At 43.1% G+C, this 26,064-nt stretch overlaps 1 protein-coding gene across 1 annotated transcript; it reads right to left on the bottom strand.

The window, feature by feature from the left end:
• Positions 1-1,468: 1,468 nt before the first annotated feature.
• Positions 1,469-17,502, bottom strand: igfbp3 (insulin-like growth factor binding protein 3). The gene is given in 6 exon segments (XM_054602818.1): positions 1,469-1,622; positions 10,330-10,449; positions 12,911-13,149; positions 17,054-17,089; positions 17,092-17,151; positions 17,154-17,502. Coding segments are annotated over 6 exon segments (843 nt in total). The 5' UTR covers positions 17,416-17,502; the 3' UTR covers positions 1,469-1,496.
• Positions 17,503-26,064: the final 8,562 nt, after the last annotated feature.

Genomic DNA, 26,064 nt, shown 5'->3' with positions numbered 1-26,064 from the left:
TTCTAGCACAGTTAGCTCTTCAGCTGTCTGTCAATCGCAACTACACTGTTTATGCAAACATAAACAGCTAACTGTTCTAGCGCCAACGAAAAGCTGTGCCTTCAGCCATATTTTGAAGGCCTGATAATCTGACTGAATTGCCGTTTCTTGTTTGCTTCATTATCCAATCTGATGCGTTTAGCTGTTATTTGGGGTCGAACTAACCAATGAGTAGGGAGAAACGTTTCCATCAATGTCTTTCATTTAGTTGTAACTGAAACATCAAACTGTGGTAGCAGAGTAACCACAGTCCATCAAGATCTGCTGTCGATTATTCGTTCCTTCAGTAAAATGCCACATCATATGTCTGTTGTGAGTGGTGTACTTTGCTGGAGGAGTGGTTTCAGAAGTTTCTATGGATGTTTTTAAGCTGTTTCTGCAGGATCATCCTTCAAATCTAGTGTAGATGTTGTGTAGCTGAGCTAACTGCAGCTGCTTGTCCTCCACAAAAGGTAAGCTACCAGTTTTTCGGAGCCACATTTCGAGCCTGCAGGGAATGCGTATTTGATACTCAAAAGGTAGATTTTCAGCGAGGTATTCCTTTACTGGAAGACTACAGGGGGTGAAGGGGAGGGGAGGAATGGAAAGGTCTGTTTTTAAGGCACTGTTACTGCAAGGTTCACCTCTATCCCCTTTCCCTATAGCAGGGCGAGGGACAAGCCAGTGGCAGCAGGGAGGTCCTTTGGAGCTGGATAAGAAGCCAAAGCCCTGCCATCCCATAATCCTTCACTTCAAAATTGACCCTGAGCCAGAGACTGTTTATCTTTCTGCATTGTTTTTAATGGAGCAGGGGCTGGGGACGGGCAGTCTGATATCTCTAAACTGAGATTAGTGACTTACAGTATTTACACAAATAATCACTTTTGGGAAAGCGCACACTCACACGCCATCTCGCACAGACAGTATGTTATGCAAGTGCTCACACGTTTAAGACACACACAGACTCTCGGTTACACACTCACAGACAGACACACACAATAGAAACGGTGGTGGTGCGGTTTTTTTTTCTCGGGGGTCACAGTCGCAAACAAGCCCTCTTTAAAGTGAGTGGAAAAGTCCCTCCTTCCTCTCTCCCTCTAAACGAATAGTGCAGATGGTAGGATTCTCTCTTTTTTCCTCCTTCTCTCTCAGCTTTCAGCTTATTAGTTGTGTTGTTTTAAAGAAAGGATAAAGGTTCCCTAAGCACACGACAGATAGCTGTGATGGACAGGAGACTTGGCCCGGTAGCCGAGGCTGCGCTCCACCCATTTCCCCTCCCTCTCCCCATTGCTCTCTACCTAACTCTCCCAAAGAAATCGGACCTTAAATCAAAGGCCCAGAGCCCCTTTCAAATGTTTACATAAAACTACATGCAAGGGCAAAGTAGTCTCTCTCTCTCTTTTTCTGTCTTTCTACCTCCCCCCCCCAACCCATTCTCTGTCTTCCTCTCTCCGTCCGCTCGTCATCCCTCCGTCCTCTCATTTGCTCTCCAGGTTGTAGCACTGCGTCTCGCCCCGCTCCCTGCCGTCATAGCCGGGCAGAGGCTGCCCGTATTTGTCCACACACCAGCAGTAGCCCCGCCTCCTGCCTTTGGATGGACGGCACTGCGAAAAGCAGGTAGGGAAAAAGAATTAGTGTGCCGCCTGTTTGCCTTTACCAAACATTATGCAACGACTTAACATGTAAAGCCCTCAACAAGAAGGTTTGCAACAGACAGTTCATGGACAAACATCACATAACGAGCGCTGACTTCAATCTTTAGTTGAGAGACCTAAGAAAGAAAAGTCTGGAAAGTAGCGGAGGACTTATCGCTTTAAGACACGCTGTCTGAAAACAGATTAGCGTTTCCAAGGTGAGGAGTTACCCTGTCACAGCTTTATCAACACAACCCATATCCGTGCCTGTGTTTATGATAATAAGACTCTATCTCTCTTTGTTGGCTTTTAGATTTTGGATGCCTGTCAGGAGGCCAAGTCACGCCTCAGCAGAACTCCAATAAGACAAAACCCCATTGATCACAGAGAGGAATGCCCTGCTGTCTGGAGCTGCCTCCCAGCTTTTTATGTGCTGTAACAATCAGAGAAAAACACTTCAGATGATCGAGCTGCATGCATTGTGAAAGACGATAATAAACGTATAAAGATCAGATCGGGAGGAGTATTGCAAAAGGCTACCACGTGCAACCAGCACGCCGTTGAGTTTGTCCTCTCTGTGAGCTGTTTATTTATCAGGCTAATGTGCTGCTGACCAGTGGGGGGTAAACGATGAAAAAGCTGATTATTTTTGACAGAGAGGGACAGGGAATGAGGAACGCACTGAGTGAGTGAGAGTGAAGGAGTGTGAAGGTAAACACGGAGTTGCTAAAGTATTTGCCGAGGCCAAGGTTGGAGGGCTGCAAGGAAACCAGCGCTGCTATTCTGGGAAACTGGCAGAAACTCAAAATCATCTGGAGGTGATTATGGCCCGCACATGCACGAGCGCAGATAAACACACATCAGCAAACATGTAGGCGCACACAAACAAGAGTTGTATCTAATGTACATATCCATACCCCCCACTAGCACACACACACACACACACACACACACATATACATATGCAGTGACATCAGATGTCCCACAGGGGGCAGTCCATAAGTATATATATTTTTCTCTGTACACCAATTGAAACAATGTCTCTGTGGTTCAGCTGCTTAATTAGAAGATGAGAGGACCAAACCAGCGGATTTGCATTTTTAGTCCATTTACTACCAACCGCTTGCGTTACTAGGTAGCCATTGGTCACCATTGATTTCTGTACAGTATTAAAATGAATTAGCAGACTCAAATCTCAAATCCATAATACACTCGCGGTCTACATTCATTCTTTGTGTGAGTTACAGAGTTAATGAAGACTTTTCACTTGAATCTACATTAACACGAAATGACAAGCCAACCCTGACTAAACTAATGCAAACTTGATGTCAAATGTAATAGATAATGTTTCATGAGCGGGCATAATTTTTCCTACAGAAATGAAGGGAAACCAATGGCTGCCATGGACGGTTAGAAAAAAGGGTATTTGGAAGGAGTGCACACCGATAGTGGCTAACACGACAATCGCACTTCATTAAAATGAGTTGTGAGTAGGATTTAGTGGCATCTAATGGTGAAGATGCAGATTGCATCCAACTGAATACCTCTCCTCTCACCCATCCCTTTCTAAGACTGTCGGAGAACTACGGTGGCGTTCAGGTAGTGTAAAAGGCTATTGCCAGTGTTTGTTTGGTCTGTTCTGGGCTGCAGTAGAAACATGGCACACTCGGTGAAGAGGACCCACTTTCTATGTGGATATAAAGGGCTTATTTAAGGCTCACGAAAACACAAATATTTTCTAATTTTAGGTGATAATACATCAATGAAAACATAGTTATGAATACAATATTCCATTTGTTTGCCACTAAATCCCCCTAAATGTCACACTGTACCTTTAAAACCTTAAAAAAAAAAACAATATTCATGTTTTCGTGACAAGCAAACACTTGAGGTTCATTGCATCACATTGATTTGGAAGATGCTTTTGTCCACAATGCATTATTTATCTAGTTTACATACATTGGGAGCAATGTGGTTTAATGTCATGCTTAAGGAAAATTCTCCTTGTGGACAGGATGAGCTGTAAATCCGACCACAAACCAGCTCGGAAGTAGCACGACAATGTTTGCACAAGTGCAAAACACACGGCCAACGTTGCACCATTTAACACCAGCCAAGATGTGATGAGTTGAGGAGCAAGTGTGAGGAAATAGCTGTTTTTTCTTTTTTTTTTTGAAGAGCTGATGAACTATGACACTGGGAAATAGGACATTGGTTTATACCGACAAGTGCCAATTGCGATTACCTGCAAAAACACCACTGGTACATTGATAACATTGATAACTTCAACATTGGAGACTGCAACTGTGTCCCATCTTCAACCAACAGTCAACATTGAGCATTATACAACTATGGAGCTGTAGCCGGGAGACTACTAGCCTAGCTTAGCATGAAGACTGGAATGGAGGGTTTGTTTGAATATCACCACTCCAATCACGACTCATCATCAGGTAGAGACAGACTTGTTTTGTTTTGCTAGCTTATGTTCCCTCAGGCTTATTCTAGTCTTGTTGTGTGGGGACGAAACATTACAGTAAATTTCTATTCCTAATGGCAGGAAGTGACGGGTAACGGTAAGAATAATATAAGCCAAGTTTGTTTTTCTTCTTCTTTGTCACGTTCTATTTCCTCAATTATTTGGGAAGGTGCACCTCGGAAACCTTTTGAAAATCACAAGTGGGCCTTAAGTTACAAAAGGTTGAGAACTCCTGCATTATGCACTCCTTCTAACTCCCTTTGGGGGTATATTTCCCCAAATGCCCCCCAAAAAACTCTTGTAATACTCACGGAGTGCGCAGCGACGCAGAGGCAGACGGACCTAAAGACTTTAGAGTGTGACCAGGTGTCTGTTTCTGGCGTCTTCAACATCCACGTGCAGCCTCAGCGCATGATCAAAGGCAGCTTTATAGAGACAGAGGCCTATTAAAATACCTCGCCAACAACTACTGCAGCAGTCTAGGGGCAAGTACGCACCCCAACACGCCCCATTCTCACACACTCACATCATCAAGAGATTCTTTTCGCTTTTTCTCCTTCCTCTCTTCCTCCTCCTCCTCCTCCTCTTGTGTCTCACTCTGTTTTCTGTCTCTCTCTCGTCTCCTCCCTCCATTCCCCCCTCACGGTGCCATCGTCTCAGTCTGCGGCCAACTTCTATTTTAGCCCTGACCCAGTGGACGCGGCTGCGGAGAGGAGCTTAACATTGTGTTCCTCTGCTCTGGTTAATGATGATGGAGTCCCGTATGTGCTTGGTGTGTGTGTGTGTGTGTGTGTGTGGTGTGTGTGTGTGTGTGTGTGTGTGTGTGTGTGTGTGTGTGTGTGTGTGTGTGTGTGTGTGTGTGTGTGTGTGTGTGTGTGTGTGTGTGTGTGTGTGTGTGTGTGTGTGTGAGAGGGGTTGAAAAGCCAAAGGAGAGGCGGAAGGGACAGGAAGAGCAAAATGTGCATGCGTGCATTCCCCTGTTGCTTGGCTACCTTTGAGTTTCCGCTCAGTCTCTCTTTCATCTGAGAACTATTAGCAGTCATCTCAAGCGTTGCTTTCTTTACGGCTTGAATCTACACACACATGCACACACCCTGTAAGAGCGTGTCAAAGATAGCCAAACGTTTGCTGAGGACTGGATGTCACTTGACAAAGACTGACGTTTTTTCTACCCTTTGTTGTAAACATTATTTCCACACTTCTTCCCTTTTAAAATACAAACTAATCCTGCTAAAGGACTACTCAACCAACAATCTCTCTACACTCACCACCTGTTGCTTTGACTCATGGCGGAAACAGTACATTTTCTATGAATTCTTTTTTGTTTCTATGGATCTGGCTTGCTTTTGGAATTGGCTGCATCAATTTGAAACCAAGCCGACTAAAGTTGGTGTCCTCCATGAAGCGCAGCGAGGCGAGTAGAATATACTCCGTTTTTGGAGGAGTATTCCCTTAATGTGCTCGCTAATCCAAGCATCCAGAGACTCACAGCCCCGACACTGGCCCTGCCTGGTCCACATGGCCATCACTTAAAAAAAGACCATTTCACCCCCCCCTCCCCACACACACATTCATAATGCCACCTTTATGGGGTGTGTATGCACGTGTGTTGTCCGTATGAATGTGTGCTCTTGTGATGCCGGTCTTTATAACTAATAGCAGCGCCGCAGGACTTTACGGACATTTGAAAGAACCTAGTCTGACCACAGGATAAACACAAGCTCATAAAATTGAATGTGTGTGTATAGGGGCGCGCGTATATGTATTTGTGTAAGAGGGTCGATCTGTGTGTGTATGTTTGTGTGTGTGTGTGTGTGTGTGTGTAAGTGCATTGGTAGCTGCAGGATATTGCGCTTTCTGATAAATAGTTTAATGAGAGTCCTAGTGAATAGTTTTAGAAGAATGGAGCCACACAAACTTTAAAAAAGCTTAAATCGATATAAGTTATGAATGGATGTGATGAAATACTTTGGAAAGAGATTTTGTACAAGGGAAAGATTCAAGAAACTTAATCAATGGCATATCTGATTACCCCCTAAGTCATTCATTAGCTACAAATACCAATTTCCAATTATTTGCAACTTAAAACGTTACTATGCTCCATTTCATATAATTCTAAATTGAATACCTTTGGGTTTATCAACTGAGGACAACAAACTATTTCAGAGTCAACAATGATTGATCCGTCGACTTTTGACAGGCCTTATTTTTGACATATTAGAGACATTATTACCTGAAATTCACAGTCATACATAAACAGGTAAAACCCTTGTGGACATTTGTCAGATTATCATATTTACATTACATGAATCCTCAGACGGAAAGTATAATCTGGAGTCAAATGATTGTAAGAAAAAAACAATAGATTAAGTCAATAATAAAAGTGATTATTATCTGAAGCCTTAAACTAATCATGATGGGGTATCAAACTTGTTTTAAAAACGATATCTGTAAATGTCTGTAAAATACGGCAAAGAACACTATCACAAACTGACATTGAATGTTTGGCCATAAATTGTTCTTTGATATTTCCTGATCTTAATCATAACTTTTGTTTTTTAAGATGCCTTTGTTAAGACATTGTACACTGATGTATTGAAATTTGATAAATGAAAAAAATAAAGGGTTTGGTACAAAACATGTTTATGTTCTCAAACTACCGTATTGTCAGGGTATATTTTTGTTATCAGTAATGTAACTTAAGTACTGCATTGGCATTTGTTTTAAAAAAATCACTATTATGCAACAACTCAAAAAAAAAAAGACTTCCCCCCCAAGTGAGAAGGAAGACGATGTGGATTAGAAACCCAGGGAGGGAACAGAACGAAAGAGAGAGGGAGACAGAGTGAAAATAGATGTCTCGGTCCCCGAAGGTTGGCCAGTTATTAAAAAGCCATTGTGGTCGGTGTGTACGTTTCCACAGATCCTTCTGAGTCACGCTCAATAAGTCGGTCCTTATGGGCCTGGCACTGTCAGGACACAGCGAGGGAGGAGGGATAAGGGTACGCAGGCACCTGGCTCACATCCTTAACCCACTGCCTCTTCCTCCTCCTCCTCTTCCTCTTCCTCTCAACATACGCACACTTAACTCTGAAAGAGCACACAGAGAGACGCAGACACTGTCGTCCCATTCACAACCCTCTGCGGGGTGACTCCTGGCCAAATAAAGGAAGGAAAAGCCAGGTGGGCGGAAGGGCAGGGATGGACCGAATGATGGAGCGGGCAGGCAGAACAAAAGACGGGTGGATGACTGTAGGGCAGGGCACAATGGGGGTAATGATGGGTGGGTGAAATGATGAATAAGAGAGAGAGAGAGAGAGAGAGAGACTGAGAGTGACAGTGAGAGAGAAAGAGGAGAAGTGAGTGGGAGACTTTGAGGGGTGTAATGAGTGGGGTCAGTGTTGGGCATGCGTGGCCTGAACTGGGATACTGGGCTAATTCATATAACTGCTGCTAAATATAGGTTTCTCCGTAGGCGAGGTAGGGCTTTACACTGCTCAACCTTCTCCTACCCTGCTGGGCCACTCATATTACCAGCAACATGTCGACTGAAAACCACACACATACATGCCTGTGACTTTTTCCTTGTGATAGCTGACCCTTAAAACAATATTCCACCCCCTAATCAATCCTTCTAGTGTGGTTGTTGTTTGTCCTTCATGTAGATTGCAATGGATTTCAATAGTGAGTAGTATTCCGATAGGAAAAGCTTCCCACAATAACTATACTTCCGACAATACTCGATAACAATTTTCTATAACTTTCCAAATCAGGTGTGCAGAGGCCTTTCAAACCGTCTTTGAGTGTGGCTGCTATGAACAGCTGAAAACACTTCAGACATGGTAAGATTGTACAAACTGTTGCATTTGCGAGTTCTTGTCCACTTCTCCACAATCCACCCGTTTGCTCAGTGCATTCAAATAGACTCGTACAGTCAGTCAAGTGCCAAATGTGAAGCGCGACAAATGACAGCAGTGTGTGCACAGCCATACTTTGGCAGAGCACAGTATGTTTGCAACATACTGAGCAAATATTGCTGCAGAAGTGGTTTTCACAAGTTTCTATGATCAATTTTCTTCTGCTGTGAAAACTTATCACCAGTTGAACCATTGTAACCAACATGAATCTAATCTGACATCAGATGCTTTCTCTTTTCCAGGAATCCAAAAATCCTTATTAGGAACCCTTTTTCTGAATAAAATTCCTCTCTCTGCATTGAGTACTTTCTAGTGGCCCTGCAACTATTAGTGCAGAATCTGCAGTACAACTAAATATAAAATACTGGTCATCGCTGATAAAACACAAGCCTCAAAACACAAGCCTCATAACTGCTGCAAAACATCTGTATTCCTTCAAAGTAAAAGCAAGAAGTGGTTCTTGCTCATAACATGTGGATGGGATTGAAACAATAGCAATGTAGCTGAATTCCTGACTATAGCCAAAAAACAAGAGAAGGATTTTCCACTTCTGCAAGTCTCACACAATGACTCTATGTTATTGTTTCTTTGTGTGAAAACCGTCACAGCTTTCTACTGTTATCTAATCCGTTATAAGGAATACACAAAAGGGACCTATGTATAATACTTATTTTACTATTGATCCTTCCTTCCTGGAACTGCTTGTTTAAAAAAGATGTGTTAGTTCCCAGTTTAATTCCTGGCACTATTTGTTGGAAAATGAAAGATGAAACTACCAGCTTTTATCGGCCACCTTTCAACAGTTCGTAAGCATTTGATATTAAAAGATTTCGGTTGGGGTGTCACTTTGAGATACTAAGGCAGCCTGTGTATCATGTGTATGGTTATGCCCCTATTTCCTCTGCTCAGTCCTTCACCCGTCCGCCCCCTCACCCCTCCATCCCACCTCCTCTCCCCCCCCTGCTCCCTTCTTTTCACAGTATTGTCACCCTAGACGGTTCACACGGTCTCCTCTTCGCTGTGTTTCCGGTAATAAATCTCTGCAACACACCGTGAAGGCACATCCCCTCGGATGAATTTAACACAACACCCTGCACCCCACCGGCCCTCTGAGAAAAGGGCGACAAGGGCTGGCACAATGCTGCGCACACACACATTTACACACACACACACACACACACACACACACACACACACACACACACACACACACACACACACACACACACACACACAGACACGCACATACTTAGACCAGAGCTGACACTTTCCTGGTAGGTATTTGTTGTAAACTCCAGGAGAGGAACGAAGAAGTGTCTGGTTTTAATGAAAGTAACAATGAAATCACACTTTGGAGACTTTGGGGAAAGAGTGAGCTAGGAATCTGAGAGGATGATTTTATTGTGTATGTGTATGTCTGTTATGGCTTAGTTGGTCTCTGACTCATGGTGCTTGTGGCTTGTTTTATTTTTTGGTGACTCATGCGCTTCTCAGAATGGGCTCTAGCTCCGTGGAATCCCTCCGATAAGGCTCCCAACCTCAGGAAATGGGATGGTGGTATTTATTTGACATGCTGTATGTCTCAACAATGCCCCACCGCAACTCCCATCTATCCTCAGCCTTCCCTTGCCTCACCCCTCCCTCCCCCTAAGGTCAGCACATCAGCCACCGGACTGCTCCGAATGGAGTTTAGCTTCTTTGTGTTTTTTGCCCGTCTTACAAATGAGTAGGCTATGGGTGGCCCCGAGTCTGCTCTACCACGGACAAGAAAAACTAAACCAGTGACAGCCTGTTTGTATTTTTTACCTCACCAACAGCACCCCACACCTACACACCCTCACCAAAACTACCGCCATCAAACAAGCGCCATACATACGCTCCCCTGCCGCCACATCTACCGTGCCACACACACTCCCAGACCACATTCTTACATCCCTACCCCCCACACTCTCCCACACCACACACCCACAAACACACCTGACCGACTTCATTTCCTGTGAGGCATGAGTCAGACGGCTGCAGTGCGTTTACCGGAGTAATACATGGTTATTAGCCATTCTGATAATATAGTGTTGATGTGGCTGTCAAGGCAACCTGAAATGAAAAAAAGGGGGGGGGGGGGGGGGGGGGGTATGTGCATGTGGGTGGGTGGGATGAGTCGGAGAGGATTCTTTGGAAGTGTTCAGGCATGCGGTGGGTCTTTTTGCATGACCGCAGGTGTGTGTGTGTGTTTAAGTGTGTGAGAGAAAGAGAGAGATGAAACACAGAGTGGAGAGCCATTCACCTGTTTTTTCTTGTAGAAGCCCTTTCTGTCACAGTTGGGTATGCGGAAGCCTCTCGGATTGAGCACATTGCTGATTTTAAGACCGCTCAGGATGCTCTCCATCTCCCGTCGACACGGCCCCTAGCAACATGACAAACACACCCCGGCGACGCCAGTGTTACACACTCATCCCAACACGATCACAGACATGAGGAACATGAGGAGTGTCCGTGTAATTATACAAGTTCATGGCGAACATCAGAGTCTATAAAAGTTAACCTCCTGAACCCTGAACGTCCCATTCATTTTCCCCCTCGTATGATAACATATTCTTGGTTTCTGCTTGTTCAAAAACAACCTTTTACATTTGGAGATATATTAAATCCGTGGATGGCCCTAAATTTTATGGGTGCACCCTCACTTCAAAATTAAATAATCTAATAATCGTCTTGCGCATCTTTTTTATGCAGAAGTTCCCCTAAACAAAGTCTGCTATTTTTGGAACATTAACATGATTTTTCTATAAATATAAACCGTACTTGTCTGAACAACATCAAGTTGCTGCGATGAATGATCCCACCGAGGGTCGGAAAATGAGACCTTAACCTTCTGGAAAAATTGGTACCTTGTCTCACAAAATGTTTGATAGAATTCAACCAAAATGAAGTTGTTTAAATTATAGTAGATAACCTAAAAGCCTGTGGAGTGTTTGACCACAAATTGCTCTGCAAAGCAATGTTTTGTTGAGAGATTCCCCATAGTGTTTGTATCTTGGGTTTTCCTGCACACGCACAAGGCTGCAAGCACACCACATGTTGACAGTGATATGCATTCGTGCAAACTGCATCCATATGCCATAGAGAGCTGGCAGTCTGTAGGGTTTCAATTCCAACAAATGGCCTTTTTCACAGCAGACATTTTTACTTGTCATAGTACTAATAGCACAGGTGTTACTAATAATACTAGCGATGGCTCCGTTGTATTTAAGTGTTCCAGTGAGAGTGACAAAGGCCAGCATGATCAATACCAGGACCCTGAAATCAAAGCAGCTGAGTAATTTTATTATTTACACCTGCACCTTTTCCTACTGTGACAATTCAAATTGTTTACCACAGTTTGCCCAGGTAGCCTGTAAGTAAAGGCGCTGAATATGAACCGGAACACCAGCCAGGGACCTTTGTTGCTTTTCATTCCCCATCTCTCTCCCCTGTCTTCTTGCAATTTAATAGCAATTAAATTAATAAGTTGCAAGCTGCTGTCTCTCCAAGGCATATAGTGATGCTGCCATGCAACAGAGGTTGGTGTAAATTAAGAAAATTATAGACAATAAAGAGAAAAGGAATAAAGAAAAGGACCACGCTAATGTTAACAAAGCTTTGAAAATGTTTTATGACATAGAAAATGTATTAGATATGATTGTTTCAATGGTTATAGGGGTACTTAACAATTGTTTTAAGACAGCCTTGAGTATAGTGTCTTCACAATTACAATGCCACTAATTACTTTTCAGAAATGAATATATTTACATGTAGCCACTCTGTAATAACCAACATTTTGATTAGAAGCCAACATTTACAGTAACTGATTTTGAGCAACTGATAACAGTTACATTTATTTTGTAATTTGATGACATAGCTGTGTTAACATTACATGTAGCTATTTGCTCTACAATATTTCAAACAACTCAATGCATGGTTATGGTCAATGTATGTCATTTCATTGATGTCTCAGTTAATTAAAGTATCCTGCCAAGACACAAAACCACGACGCTGCACTGGGTGACGTCATAGTGTAGGCGTCACTTCGAACGGGCCACGGTTGTAAAAGTGGCTGCAAGTTAGCAAACTAGCTAATTGAGAAAGCAAGCTTGCTTAGTTGCAGTTTTCAGTTACTCTTTGTAAAACGTTCCCATTTTCGGCCGTATGTGTGGTTCATATTGTAGCTACATTTTCGAAAAAATATTATTTTCAAATTTGAATTTGTCAAAAGAATACTGCGAGCCTTATTCAAGGTAGCTAACGTTAGCTCTCACTAGCTAGCAAAAACCAGTACAGCCTCTCTGACTCTCCTCTTCTCCGTGAGTAACGTCATGTTCTCAAATGGCCACTTTATTCATTTTATTTTTTACTTTGTCCAAAGAGAAATGTCGTGTACAAACATGAATATAAATATAGCTATATAATAAGTAGAGAGCTAAAGTAGCCGGGAACTAGTAAGATAGCAAAAAATAGCAAGCTAACATTTTTTTTACTGCTCAATGACAAAACTCTCTGTCAGTGATTTCTGTCTTCGAAAGGCCAACAATATCAAGTTAAAAAAAAAAATCTTCCAGTGATGAATATTGTAAATAAAACACAAATAACCAGCTAGCAAACTAACAGCTTTGGGCCAAGACAAACTCTCTTCTGCCTGGTTTGGTTCGTGCCACACACAATATGTGGTTGGAAGCATAACTACTTAACAACATGTATTTTACATGAAACTGGTCATTTCTTTTAATTTTACTGTCAACACCTGTCTTAATGCCTTTACCGTTTCTCCTCCAACTAGCAACACTACAACACTTTTAATAGACTTGTCATTTCCTCTGGGTGTAACTTACATACTCGGTCTCCCTCTTGTTCTCCAGGGAGAAGTTGTGCATGTCCATATTGGCTCCTCCTGACACCGATTCCACCTTGTAGCTCTGAGTCTTCTTGTTCTGATCTTTCTGGATCAGCTTGTTGGGCAGAGGAGACCTGGTCTCCATCGACGCCCGACTGTGCCCACCCTTCACGGTCTCCACGCCAGGCACCGTCGCGGTCACGTTGGCACAGCCTTCTACCTGATGTCCAGCGTTCTCTAAAGGGGTAAAGGTGAGTCATCAGTTTTCAGATCATAAACAGTCTGTTTCAGATGTGTCATACTTACTGAACCACGCTGAGGTTAGCATCCCATTCGTTGCAGATAAAGATGAATAAATAATGAATTTGGTGGCTGATTCTCTGTTTTCGCACCAGTTATAGTAGTAAAAAAGTGTTTTTTATCGAAATGAAAACCCATTTAATAAAAACCACCATACTTACACTTGTCAAATGTGGACTAGACTCCACCAAGTGCTTAAACACTGTTATCTGTCTTATGTTACCTGAATTGATAAAGAATAAAGGTTTTATAAATCTGAAACTGTGTTAAAACATTCTCTGCAGGCCAATCGTCCAGGTTTGACAAGGGACCTGGTCTTATGTTGTCTTGTTATGTTAACCCCTAACCCTGTCCTCCCCTTGTTTTCATTGATAAAAAAAAAGTCTCACAAATCCTAAAATGAGATTTAGAAACTACCTTAAAGGGAGAATGTGCCACCTTTTAAAGCGGATGACCAATCAGTGTTGATGATAAATGTAGCATTTTAAGCAACAAATTCCTCAGTGCTATTTAGACAGAGAAAGCTGAGTTCTCGTGCCTGTAGAGCCGTGCCAGCAGCGCCTAAATGCACTGCTATGCTTTGGCGCTACCTACTGACGTCCGGAGGATCGCCGCCAGCTGAACATCCGAGTCAGCAAAAGAAATGTAGTTCTTCCTTGACTCCAACTACGTCAAATGACGGCGCAGGATTCAGAAAGAACAACAGCTATTGCAGTTGCAAACTCAGATTTCTTGGTAAATATAGCATGCTCTGAAGACGTTATTGCTTCAATGAATTGCATTAACTACAAACAGAGATTTGACATCAACAGAAAATGTGGCAAATTTTCCCTTTATGGCTTGTATTATGATATCTTATCATAAAACTCTATGTGGTGCAAAAACAGGGAAATCAGCTCCTAAATATCGTCATACATTTTTCCCTTAATTCACTTCTCAGCTATTAATTTACTTAAGTACAATGATGAAACATTTTAATGTCAGCAGTGTCTGCTTTCTTAATCCAACAGAGCAGTCTTGACTGCCTAAGAGAGGCCTGTTTTAAAGAGACAAAATAAAGTTAGCTCACTGCCTTGTGGGCTGTTTGGAGCCAGAGCTGAAGCCAAGTAATAAACAGAAACATGACGATTTCATATCCACAAATTTCCACAGCGTGCAGACCAAGAGATAGTCACAGAGAGAAACTGAGTGTAAACAAGACGTTTTAAGGATGCTGGGAAGAAGAACATGTTGTGTAGTGTCTATATGTGTAGGGAATGGGAAAATGGTATTGGGGCTAGAAGAGGAGGAGGTTAGGGCAGTAAGAGGTAAAGTGGGGGACGAGGGAGCAGATATATTAATAGCCTGTGGTGCTGGCAAAGATTCCAGTCGAATCGTTAAAGACAGAGTGGGCACCATCTGACCGAAAGGAAGAGAGGAGGGGGCTCCAAACACTCCTCCCTAATATAGGAGAGGACCAAACTACCCGCCATGTGCCACCCGGTCAGCCATGCCACCACAGGGGCCACAGTCGGAATAGCTATCTGAGCTTAGAGATGTCCCGAGGAGGCAGACTGATGATGGGAACACACATGCAGTGGCTCACACACACCCAAACAGTTTTAAAACGTTAACTCAAAGCAGATTTTGTGTTTGGGAGCTGCGGTAAGGGCGGCGGACGGGCATGTAGGGGTGTAGCTCGTGTGGGCAGGCAGGCTGGCAGCCCACCCTTTCTCCCTGACCACCTGATCAATTAGTGACGTGATGGGGCTCCACAGTCTCCCAGGCTCTCCAGAACTTAGAATAGCAACATGGATGTAAACAACAACATCAACTGGAACAAGCCAGCGTCAGAAGCCAACAGTGCTCTTTGACCTGATATAGCCGCCACGTGGTTTTACTGAACCCTGCAAAAATGTCCGTAAATGTCAATAGCCAAGGACAGAAATATTGAGCCCTAATTTAAGATTCCTCCAAGCATTAATTTTTATTGTCAATATAAACTTTTATATAACCTTTCTAGAAAGTCTGGGGCGTTTTAGATAAACACATTACGCAATTTGTTTGTATAATGGGACAGGGGTAAACAGCACAAACTGCGGTGAGGAGAGCTTGTAAATGTCTGGGAGGAGAGGCTGCTCTGGAGCTGCATGGGGACTGATGGTGGTCGAAACCAAGCTGCACTTGCACACTCTGACCAACAGAGGCACTTAGGATCATTTCACACATTTTTCCCCCCCATCTCCAATATTGGAGATACTGGAAATAAGCATGCATTGATACCTGTCTCACTGCTGTAAGACAGATGCTGCAAATAGAGATAACGTTATATAAAATGACAGTATGGGATTAAAAGAATGAAGAGAGAAATATTCAGGATAAGTGAAGAGGAAGTGAAAAAGTAATTGTGTGTGTGTGTGTGCACGCTGGTGGATGCACAAGCATGTGTGTGTGCGTGTGCATGACAATGTGACTGTTGAGTGCTTGCACACCACACATTACTGTGGCCAAACCAAATAACCAGGAAGAAGAAAACACACACAGAGGCTCCTGGAGGCCTGACGTCAGCAGTGCCTAAACACACAACAGTGTGTATTCACATGTAGGTGGCATGTGTGCCGTTTCACCAGTGTGAGCAGCAATCCATCCATTCACACAAAACACCATGCAGATATAAGGTCTCCCGATATGAGCAGGGTTGCATGCAATGATTAAATATGCTATTTGGGCTCATTGATAATGACTGGAGAGTGTGCTCTGTATATGAGTGTGTGTTGGTTGCTTATGGGGAACTCAGAGAAATGATCCCCCCCTTTGCAACACACCCGAGATGTTTTGGCAGATATCCTGGATCAGGAAGCAGGAACACATATTTTCATGCTGTGTACAAAAATCCAAGAGCTTTACTTGAAGGAAAATAAGGACATTACAGAAGACAAGGACATGGTCTGCGCTCAGCCTCAGCTAAATACTGTATACTTACAGTATGTATGTGGCATTCCTTAACTATTGGTTTGAGTGAGCCAGGCACTGTGTGTGTATGTGTGTGCTTGTGGCTCTATATGTGTGTGTATGTGTGTGTGTGTGTGTGTGTGTGTGTGTGTGTGTGTGTGTGTGTGTGTGTGTGTGTGTGTATGTGTGTGTGTGTTAGTGAGAAAAAGCAGTGTTGCTTTTCTTAAAACAAACAATCTGCAAACCCTAAAACGACAATCTTTTAATGCCTTCATTTTAATTTGGCATTTTACGCATGATGGTCCAAAGATGTGCGCACATGAAAAAAAAAAAAAAAAAAAAAAAAAAAAAAAAAAAAAAAAAAAGAAGTGTCCCCGCCTGATGGGAAAGCAAAGATTAATTACTGCGTAAACCTCGAATCCATAGCTGGTGTTATCCACTCAAACTTTTATTTATTTAACTCATTACTGTGCAATGTCTCAAGTCTCCCTTATGAAACACCACACGACTAAAATTGCGTTTTACATTGTGCCATGCTGCAAACAGCCCACTGAAAACACTTTGCGCATATGTATTTGTGCCTTATATCTTTAGCAGATCAGTCTAAGGATCATGAGCTCATCCACAATCAATACAACGCACTTAATCTTTTTTTTTCTGTTTTTTTTTTCTGTTTTTTTTTTCTTCCATGAGCAGGGAACTCCCCAGACCTGGTCAACGCAGAGCGACACCTCATGGGGTGAGCGCCTGTCAAATGCACTGAATACACACACACACACACACACACACACACACACACACACACACACACACACACACACACACACACACACACACACACACACACAAAAAAAGAACATGATTGTCAACAAACCATGAGAAGCGTTGAATGAATAACACCGCGTCTTACCTTGTTTTTGCGCCGGTGTGAGAACGCTGTTGAGTTTTTGGACGCGGCGCTGGAGCACACTCCCCGTCCCTCCAGCAGAGCTTGCAGGGGTCGGCTCTCCCCGGCTGGTGCTGGCAGGTCAAGCCGGAGCCGCAGCGCGCCGTGTACACTCCACACGCCAGTCCCTCGCCGAGAGCGCACGTCGTGCAGCAGCCGCAGCCGGGCTCCCTGACGCGCTCGGCGCAGTCCTTCGGCAGCGGCTTGCACTGGAGCAGCGCCCCGCTGTCACACGGCTCGCACCGGACCACTGGCCCCACGGTGCCGGCGAGACGGGTGAACGCGGCCAGTGCGGCGGCGAGACAAAGCACGCAGAGACCGGGCATTCTGCCGATTAAGCTGGTCACAAAGGGACAGTACGAGAGTGGTCGCGTAGGCTTAAGGGGACTCTCTGTGACACAGCGAGCCGGCTAGCCTTCTCCATCTGTATTTTCTTTTACGCGAACTTCTCGTTTTTATACAGGCGGAAAAAGAGCCAACAAGTCACACCCTCCTCCGTATGAATAATGTAAACGGAGATCCCCGATATGAGGGACCGCTACATCCAGTCACAAGAGAGAGAGAGAGAGAGAGAGAGAGAGAGAGAGAGAGAGCTGCTCAAACGTTCAACTCTTTTAATCCCTTATTGTCATTTACTGAGGAATGATCATTTTTCATGCACGTTGATCTGAAATAAAAGCAAAGGTGTTTTTTGTTTTTTTTTTCATCTGGAAATTTGCCCTCTTGTCAAAAGACAGGCAAGTACAGGGGAGCTGCAGAAGGCACCATGACTGTGTTGGTTACATTTATCTTCACTTTCAGTAATATTGATATAATATTTTATGTTACAGATAAGGTGCACAGATGCAGATTTCCACCAGAAGATAAATATGCTGCACAAAGGAAGCGTTCCTCTGTGTTGACTGTTCCCAAACCTGTGGAGGTTACCGCACCAGTGGCCACATCCCCTGCTGACATCAAAGGTATGTGAGTGAATTCCATTGGTGGTACCCCCCACATACAATACTGATAAAACATTCCTCTGGGCAGATGTGTAGGTGGCCTCCATATTAACCCACAAAAACAATGATTTCTTTGCATATAACTCGTGCTGAACCACATGCTCAGTGTAAGGTGCGGCTAAAGAGGTTTTGCTTTACTGTTCTGGGCTGCAGAAGCTGCGATGTTCGGATGCACATGTCAGTCAGAACACCAGCCACAGCTCACCGCGCACATGCAGGCCAGACTGCATACCTGACCCCTTTGCCCAAGTAGTTTCAGAGGCGGTGCTCACCTTTCACATACCCTGAGCAGACCTGGTGATCTGGCAGTTTGTATCCCCCCCCCCCCCCCCCCACTCTTCCCTACCATGAGTCCCATCGGCGAGCATGCACCTTCCCTCCTGAATGCCCCCCTCGACCCCACAGGATTTCAAATTATTAGAAAGAAAATGTTCAGGTTCTGCCGGCTCAGCATCGGCCCCCTGTCCAGCATATCCTCCTGTTCTGCAATAACAAACGCGAGAGGGGGGTAACACACTGAGAAAATAAAGCAATCAGTATTGGCCATTGTGTGATTTCTACCACAGAAGCAGAAAAAGTGTTGAGACTGCATTATGAAAAACAAGCAAAGGGTAATGAAACACCCCCAGAATAGCAAGAAAACGTCTCAAGCTAAGATTAGTTTTCTTATTACTTGACTTTTTTTCTCTTCCTGCATTTTTTCATGTCTGAAATATTCATCTTCTGACCTTTGGCTTGTTTATTGTCTGCCCGTCCATGCAGGGTATGATTTACCTAAAGCACCCTTACCGTTTAGACTCATTCTGCAAAAAGACAGTTTTGGGAAACTGTGCCCCCTTTGTGTGAATACAGTATGATATACAGATACAGTTTATTTTGTCATACCATGAAGGTGACAGGGTTAATCCTGATGTGCTGTTGTTTGCCTTGCTGAAGATAGCTGTTAAACCACACTTCAGACAATATATAAACAGCCAAATGGATCTGACTTTCTCAAGTTCATTTTTGCTCGATCAGATATCATGCAATGCAGAATAAATCAACCAATAACATAACATAAACCTTGTCCTGCACATCCATTTGGATCCACCAGATTTCAGAGTAGTAACAGAGCTGTAATCTGCCTCAGGACAGTTTGGGTATAATAAAAAGATCAGACAACTGCTGGCACATGTTCAACCGGTCTATGTTCCAGTCTCAGTGAACTGCAATAAAAGATGCTATTTGTCTTACTTAACGATCTTGTCTTCATTTTCATATGCACCTTTTTTTTTCACCCTCTCTGTCTTCTCCCTGTCAAGGAAACTCATATTATTCTCTCTAGTTATTAATCTCTCCTTCGTTACAGCGTCCTTCTCCCAGTCAACATTCCTCTTTGCAGCATTCCCTCAATGCAGCACATTTCAGGCCGTAAATCATTAATTGGAAACCCAAAGTCAATGATGGTCCTCTCTAACACTGGCACAATGCACTTTATAATTTGAGGTTTTGTGGGAACGAAAGGATCTAGACAGATTTATTTGTTTCCTTCCTTCACAAGTGATTTGAGCAGCAAATTTTCGTGCTGTCAACATATGCTGTATCCGTATGTGAGCTATACCATTAGCTCGTGCCGCACTCGCTGACCACGTTACGACCAACATACCCCTCCATTCAAAAAACAGGCCATTTACATGCTTCGCACCATGCATCATGTCGACAGCACTGTTATTTACTGTTTTTTCAGTTGGACAACTTTCAAGTTTACCGCAATGCACTACTGTTGGTCCACAGTGTGCTTAAAGGGGATCTCGTCTTGGTGTTTCTTTTTCAGAGTAACAGTTATTAACTCAAGGGTTTAAATTCTTAGTTGGTCAATCTGCGAGTAACCTGACAAAAAAAACAACATGTTGTTGATTGATAAATGTTTTCTCTTTTCCAATGTGTGATAGACTGAGCAGTTAAATCCTGATTCCAGTTCATCACAGCTTCTTCTTTTTGTAGTTTTGTCCATCATTACTATCTTTAAGGCCAAACAAATTTCAACCCAAGCTTTTCCAGCATCTTTCAGTGCTTTCAATCATATATTACGGGCTTCAAAAATAGGAAAAGCTTGCTCTGTTGTGATTGAAAAAGCTTAGTTGTCATCATGCGGCCTAAAAGAACCCCAAGAGCAAACTCCATCTGCTGATGAATACACCGACAAGAGATTGTAAGCCTCTAAACTTTCACCGAGTGGGAACCCTGTGATATCTGTAAACGGAAGTTCGTTGAAACCACTTCATCTGGAGGTAAAACTGCAAAGTGAGTGCACCAATAAGTTCCCAGGAAAACTGCGTGCACAACTACGGTAATTACAGTAGTAGGGGACAGAGTTGAAGCAGGAAGTTGCTGTAAACTTTGATGGATGTTTACAACGAACAAGTTTTCTTTTAAAAATATTTTCAGGATTCTTCACATTCCAAGGGGCTGACAGATTTGAAATTAATTTAACATTCCTTTAAGCAGCCAAAAGAAGGTCTTTCTTATCAATCCATTTCAACTTGGTAAACATCCTCATAACGCAGCCCAAATGTTTCAAGAAAATCTGCTTTGTGTCTCTTTTATTAAACACAGTTGGGTTGCTTTTGCCATCAGCAGAATGATTAAAATGTAATTTAGTTGAATGATGTTGACTGTGGTTTACAGGGGAAAAAGCATAAATAATATGTTCTGCCAGATTCGTGTTAAGGAAAATCATTTGGTTCTCCTTAACTCAGCCGGGGTGCTGACAGCGAGGACAGGCCTCGTCCGTCATGGGGGGCATGACACGGTCAGCTAATGAAGCTGGCTCATTACTGAAGGCTGATACTGTAATTTTATCTGGGATGTTTTGGGGCCTTTAAACAACAACATAGTATTCATGTAGTAAAATCTGGTAAATTTTCAGTACAGAAATAAAGGGGGTTAGTTTATGGATGTTGGAAATCTGCTAAATCCATCATAATCCCAATTGACATCTAGCTATTACCAGCTAATACTAAAAATCGCCTTTTCTTTTATTTAAGCAGTAGAAGTAAAGAAGATTGGATAAAACCATAGGATGCCAACTTGGGTGGTAAACATCTGCCTTGTTAACCACCGTCCTCAGACCCCATTCATTTTACTGTTTTGAGGTTAGAACTGACAGTTGAATCATTTTTCCAGAAAGTTCAAGGCCTATAGTTGTTGTTGTAACCGTGTCTGAAATGGTTAGACATTCCCCTTAGGTTTTTCTGTGGATATGAAGCAGGTAAACAACTTTGTCAATACAGTCCTGTTTAGTTTTTATGTGTTTTCCAACTTGGATAAACCTGAAGTTTCCACATTTTCCACGGCCATCATAATGACTTGCGTGTCCTTTCTTGGAAAGCCCAGGACTGACTTTTGAGTAAATGTTCCAGAAATTACAAGTGTTGTCATGATAACATGTGAAACTCATAAAGCACAAGTTTAATATTCACCTTTTTCTAGACGTAATGGTGCAGCTTTTATTGTAATTTGTTAAATTTGTTATACACTCTTATAAAACTAGCCACTCTTTATTGATTGCTGTAGTAGTGGGGGCCGATCTACAGCAATGAACTCCTTTATATCTGTTTTCAATTAATCTATGGAGTGAACATAGCCTGACTGCTCTCTGTCATTGTCTGCATGACATGGTTAGGGAAACATCTGGAGGTGAGCAGAGCAAGACAGAAAGAGGAATGTGTAAAGCTAGAAAGGTGAAGACGGGGAAAAAAAGTTAACTAGATTTTTAATCAAGACAGCTGCATGTGTGAGCGAAGAGAAGCGAAGCGTTTAGGCTTATGTGTGATGATGTGTTTGTGTTAAAGTCCGTGTCGTTTGTTTGGGCAACAGTTAGATATGCCTGGCAGCTCTCAGCGGGAGGCCTGAGTCCTGCCCAGCCGAGGCGCCCTCTAATTGGTCAGACAGGCAGTGTGGCACTTTAGATTGAACTCATGCATCGGGGCGAAATACGGCGTACTTAGCAGCAGCAACTGTCTTTAGGTCAGCAGTCCTCCCACTGCTGGGCCGGCGGAGGGAGGAGGCGGCTACGGGAAGGAGATATAAGGCTAGACAATCTCGCCCCGGCACTCCGAAGTTGACCAACTCAAGTGACACTTTCCTGAGAGTGGGCCAATTCCAGGCTGCTAAGAGGATCAGTTTCCCCCTTCCTGTCTTGACACACATACCTAGCTAGCGCCACTCAGTAGTCTTCAGGCCCGCTGCTCACCAGGCACAGCCGCTTCAGACACTCCTCCGCGCTTTCTAAAAGACATTCGGCCCTGCAGCATGGACGGGATCAGAGAGTGTTTCCCTGCAAAGACAAAGTCCTCGCTAAGAGGATTGCGATCTTAAACCGAACTCTTAGAAAGTCTAACTGTAACCACAGGTAGGCAGCAGGAAAAGGCCAGCAGTGTAGTCTCTTCTAGGATAGATCAATCCATTCATTTACTGCCGCTTTTACGGGTCATGGTGGTTGGAATGAAATAGACTAGAATAGAGTTGCATAGACATAATTTGAAAGGGAATGCATTGGTACATGGTTGTAATATACTGAAGGAAGAAAAGCAGACAGATGAAAATCATGACACAATGGGGAAGACAGGCACAGAGAGTTGTCTAAGCTTGGGCCTTGGTGAGCCTTGCACCAGGCATGTAACATGTGATGTTACAACTGGAGAGCTGGGCATGTTTTGACTACTATTGGGGTAGTAGCATACATCTCACAGACAGGCACTTGGACCAATTATCGAGAGTCAGACTTATAGCTGCTTTAATCAATATTTTTCTATTACCAACGGATGAAGTTACATCATCTAATGTGAAAGGTGTCACTATTGGTGACAAACCTGGAGATAATTATTGCAGGATTCTGCTTTTTTTTTTCACAATGTTACTGTTCTGGTCCACTGTCACCAAATGTAAGCTACTTCTTCAGCACCAAATGGCAAACACTCAAAGTTAAGGTGCAAGATACTATAACGGGAGCACATCGTTGCCTCTCAACGGCTCTCAACATGGCGACAGCGAGCCAATGGTTCATACGGCGTCAAAAGTGCTGACAGAGCCAACAATGTTTACTTGAGGGGGAACTGGAGGGTGGGTGCTACGCGTCTGTGTAGTCAGTTGGGGCGGCATTATCAGCTGTAACAAGAGCAGTGCAGAGAGCGGCCACGAGCTAACCAGTGGGCCACGCTCAGATGCACTAACATGCACTAAAAGCATATACGGCCCGGCTATGTAGACAGTTCACAGAGAAGCTCTGATAACAACACACACAGAGGGAGAGTGACTTCATTCTGTGCTAAGGTAAACACTACATCTTTACAAAGCTAGTGTTTGTTTTCTGCTATAATGATGTTCGGAATGTTAAATACAGCTTCTTTAACAACTTTTTGGTGTACCGATAGTAATTAAGTATTTAGCAGCTGAAGAACCAGATATTTCCCTCAGGAGTTGGCAGAGACCAAAACAGGGTTAAAAGAAGAACAGCATGTTGTTTTTTGGGGAGGGCATTTGTGTTAAGTGACCCTTTTGTACTTTCACGATTCTTGAAATTTTAAGATGTATCAGTATAGTTTAACGCACTTATTTGTAAGTCGCTTTGGTTAAAAGTGACAGCTAAATAAATGTAGTTTAATGTAAGAAAAACATTTTTTTATTACAGGGAGATGATGGAAAGCAAAGAGAGCTTAAAGATTTGAAATCAAAAGAAAAAAAAAAACCCTCTCCCATTCTCCCTGATAAAGGGACAGGTGTTAGCGCTGCAGAGAGTTGTGCCAAAAAGGCCAGAGTACAGCTCATTATGGATGAATGTAACCCCTGTATATTTTGACACACGTTGGAGCCTGACCTGACACTGAGCAGGTGTGTGCCAGAATGGGCTAAAAGGCAGCATGTCCTGCACACCAGCTGCAGAGTGGCTCCGGCTGAACCTTGCCGCCTGCTAAACCTGCGCCCCTGACGTGCTGTTTGGATTGCGGGGTGACTGATTAGGTCGTGATACGGAGCCCTTCAACCACAACGTGTCTTCGCTGCTGCACTCAGGCGACTAACAGCTGCTCTGAGCAGCACCTAACTGTGGCCTAATGGATGACTTCCACGTCATACATGTGGAAGGCCTGACAGGCTGTATAGGAAAATTTTGGTGTGGCCATGATGTTCGACATGTAAGATGGTGTATAAAGCCCAATATATCAGATCCTGCTCTTAAAGCAATACGTACATTATGAACAGGGCTGCAGCCAACATTTTCCTTATCGTTTAGATTGTTGTTGAAAAGGGCTGATGCCCATAACAAGTTAAAAGTCTCTGTTATTGCTTATTATACCCAACTTACAGCACAAAACTCCACCGTATGATATTATTCTAGTGGTACAAAACAGCCTAAAGCAGCAGAACTCTCATTAGAGAAGATCAAGCCAGTAAATGTTTTGCATTTCTGCTTGATAAGATTATCAAAATTGATGGTTCAGTTAGTATCATCTAATTGATTACCTAATTTGCTAGTTTTGAGCATCCAATATTCACCCTTTGTAGATTAGAAAAGTTTGTAGCCTCAGACTCAGTCATGTAAAAAAATAACTTTTTAAATCATTACACTTCTTCTAAATATGTCCCAATATGTTCCAAAAAATGTTCCAAAAAAAAGAGCTTCTGCATTGTCACTTTTAAGGTTGGTTATTTATCTCCCTTGGTCGTAACTATGCTTGCTTACTTTGGTTACATAATATGGTATATTGTACATATATATGTTGGAACATACTGCCATTTATCATAGTAAACAGCTTACTAAGCCAGTTATAAATTGGGAGCTCAGTATTTTCAACCATACTGAGCTGAATGATAAATCTTTTCAGTACTGCCTTTTGGTGGGTGTTTGACCCTCAAAAATATGTTTTCAATAGGTCATTCCTTTAAATTATCCAGCGTATGTATGTGATTTCTGCATGCTGAAGGACATGAACCCTAAGTGTGTTCCTCACATCAGTGATTTTGTAAAGGGCATGTTTAGCTCTGCAGATTGCTTAAGTGAGAGAGGGTATGTGGGGGGAGAAATTAATGGCTCCCCCCTGCTTATCGCTTAGCAGAGAAGCTGAGTGAGTCGGCAGTGGCGTGGTAGTGGTACGGGGGGTGGGTGGCAGTAAAGTAGGTTGGTAAAGTAAATACACAGTGCTCCTCTTTCAGCCGTGGAAAAAAAGAGCTGAATGAAAACGTAATCTCACTCCGGCTTTTAAATCTGTCTCCCCTGCGAGACCTTGAGAACAACACGTTTCCCATCAAACGGCAGATTAATCTTGTGTAACTCATGCACGGTCACATCCCGGTCCTCTCACAGTGCCGGGAAGTCTGTGTGGGAGTCCGGCGGCAGAGGGATGATAGGGGGGAGACGGGAGGAAGGGCTCACTGTGTGCATCACATCATCTGATTTGTGGGGAGTCTGGGGGGAGAGCGAGCAATAATAGAGAAGCCAGGAGTGAAAGCAATATCACTGTCCGGGCCAACATCTCTCTGAAGAGCTTCCTCTTCTAGGTCATGTTTCCATACCACCTGCTCTGCATTACAAGACTGCAGAGCTGCTGACAAGGAAGTCTGTCGGCTGGTGTTGACAAAAAAACTTGTGGAAACTGAAGAGATTTCGAGAACTCTCTTTCCCCAGCTTGGCATTTTGTAGATAAAGTTAATCTGATGTCATGTGTATGTGACATCTGAAAACTTTTTGTCTGATTTGTGGTCTGCCTTTTGTGCTGTTGAAGCTGATAAAACGGACATTTTTGTGCCAACTCACGCTGACATTGCACCTCAAAGATCACAGTACAAAAACATTCACTATCAGTTCAAAAACGTCTTGTTCATCAGTTCACTGGACGGGACATTGTCATTGCAAATTAAAAATGAAAAGCTGATAAGGATATTCTTTTTTATATAAGAAGTTATTTAGATTTTAGTTAGTATTTCAAATTGATATAT

The sequence above is a fragment of the Anoplopoma fimbria genome, chromosome 8, assembly GCF_027596085.1.
Source record: "Anoplopoma fimbria isolate UVic2021 breed Golden Eagle Sablefish chromosome 8, Afim_UVic_2022, whole genome shotgun sequence".
NCBI lineage: Eukaryota > Metazoa > Chordata > Actinopteri > Perciformes > Anoplopomatidae > Anoplopoma > Anoplopoma fimbria.
The sequence above is the reverse complement of the archived record's forward strand: the minus strand, read 5'-3'. Positions and strand labels throughout refer to the sequence as shown.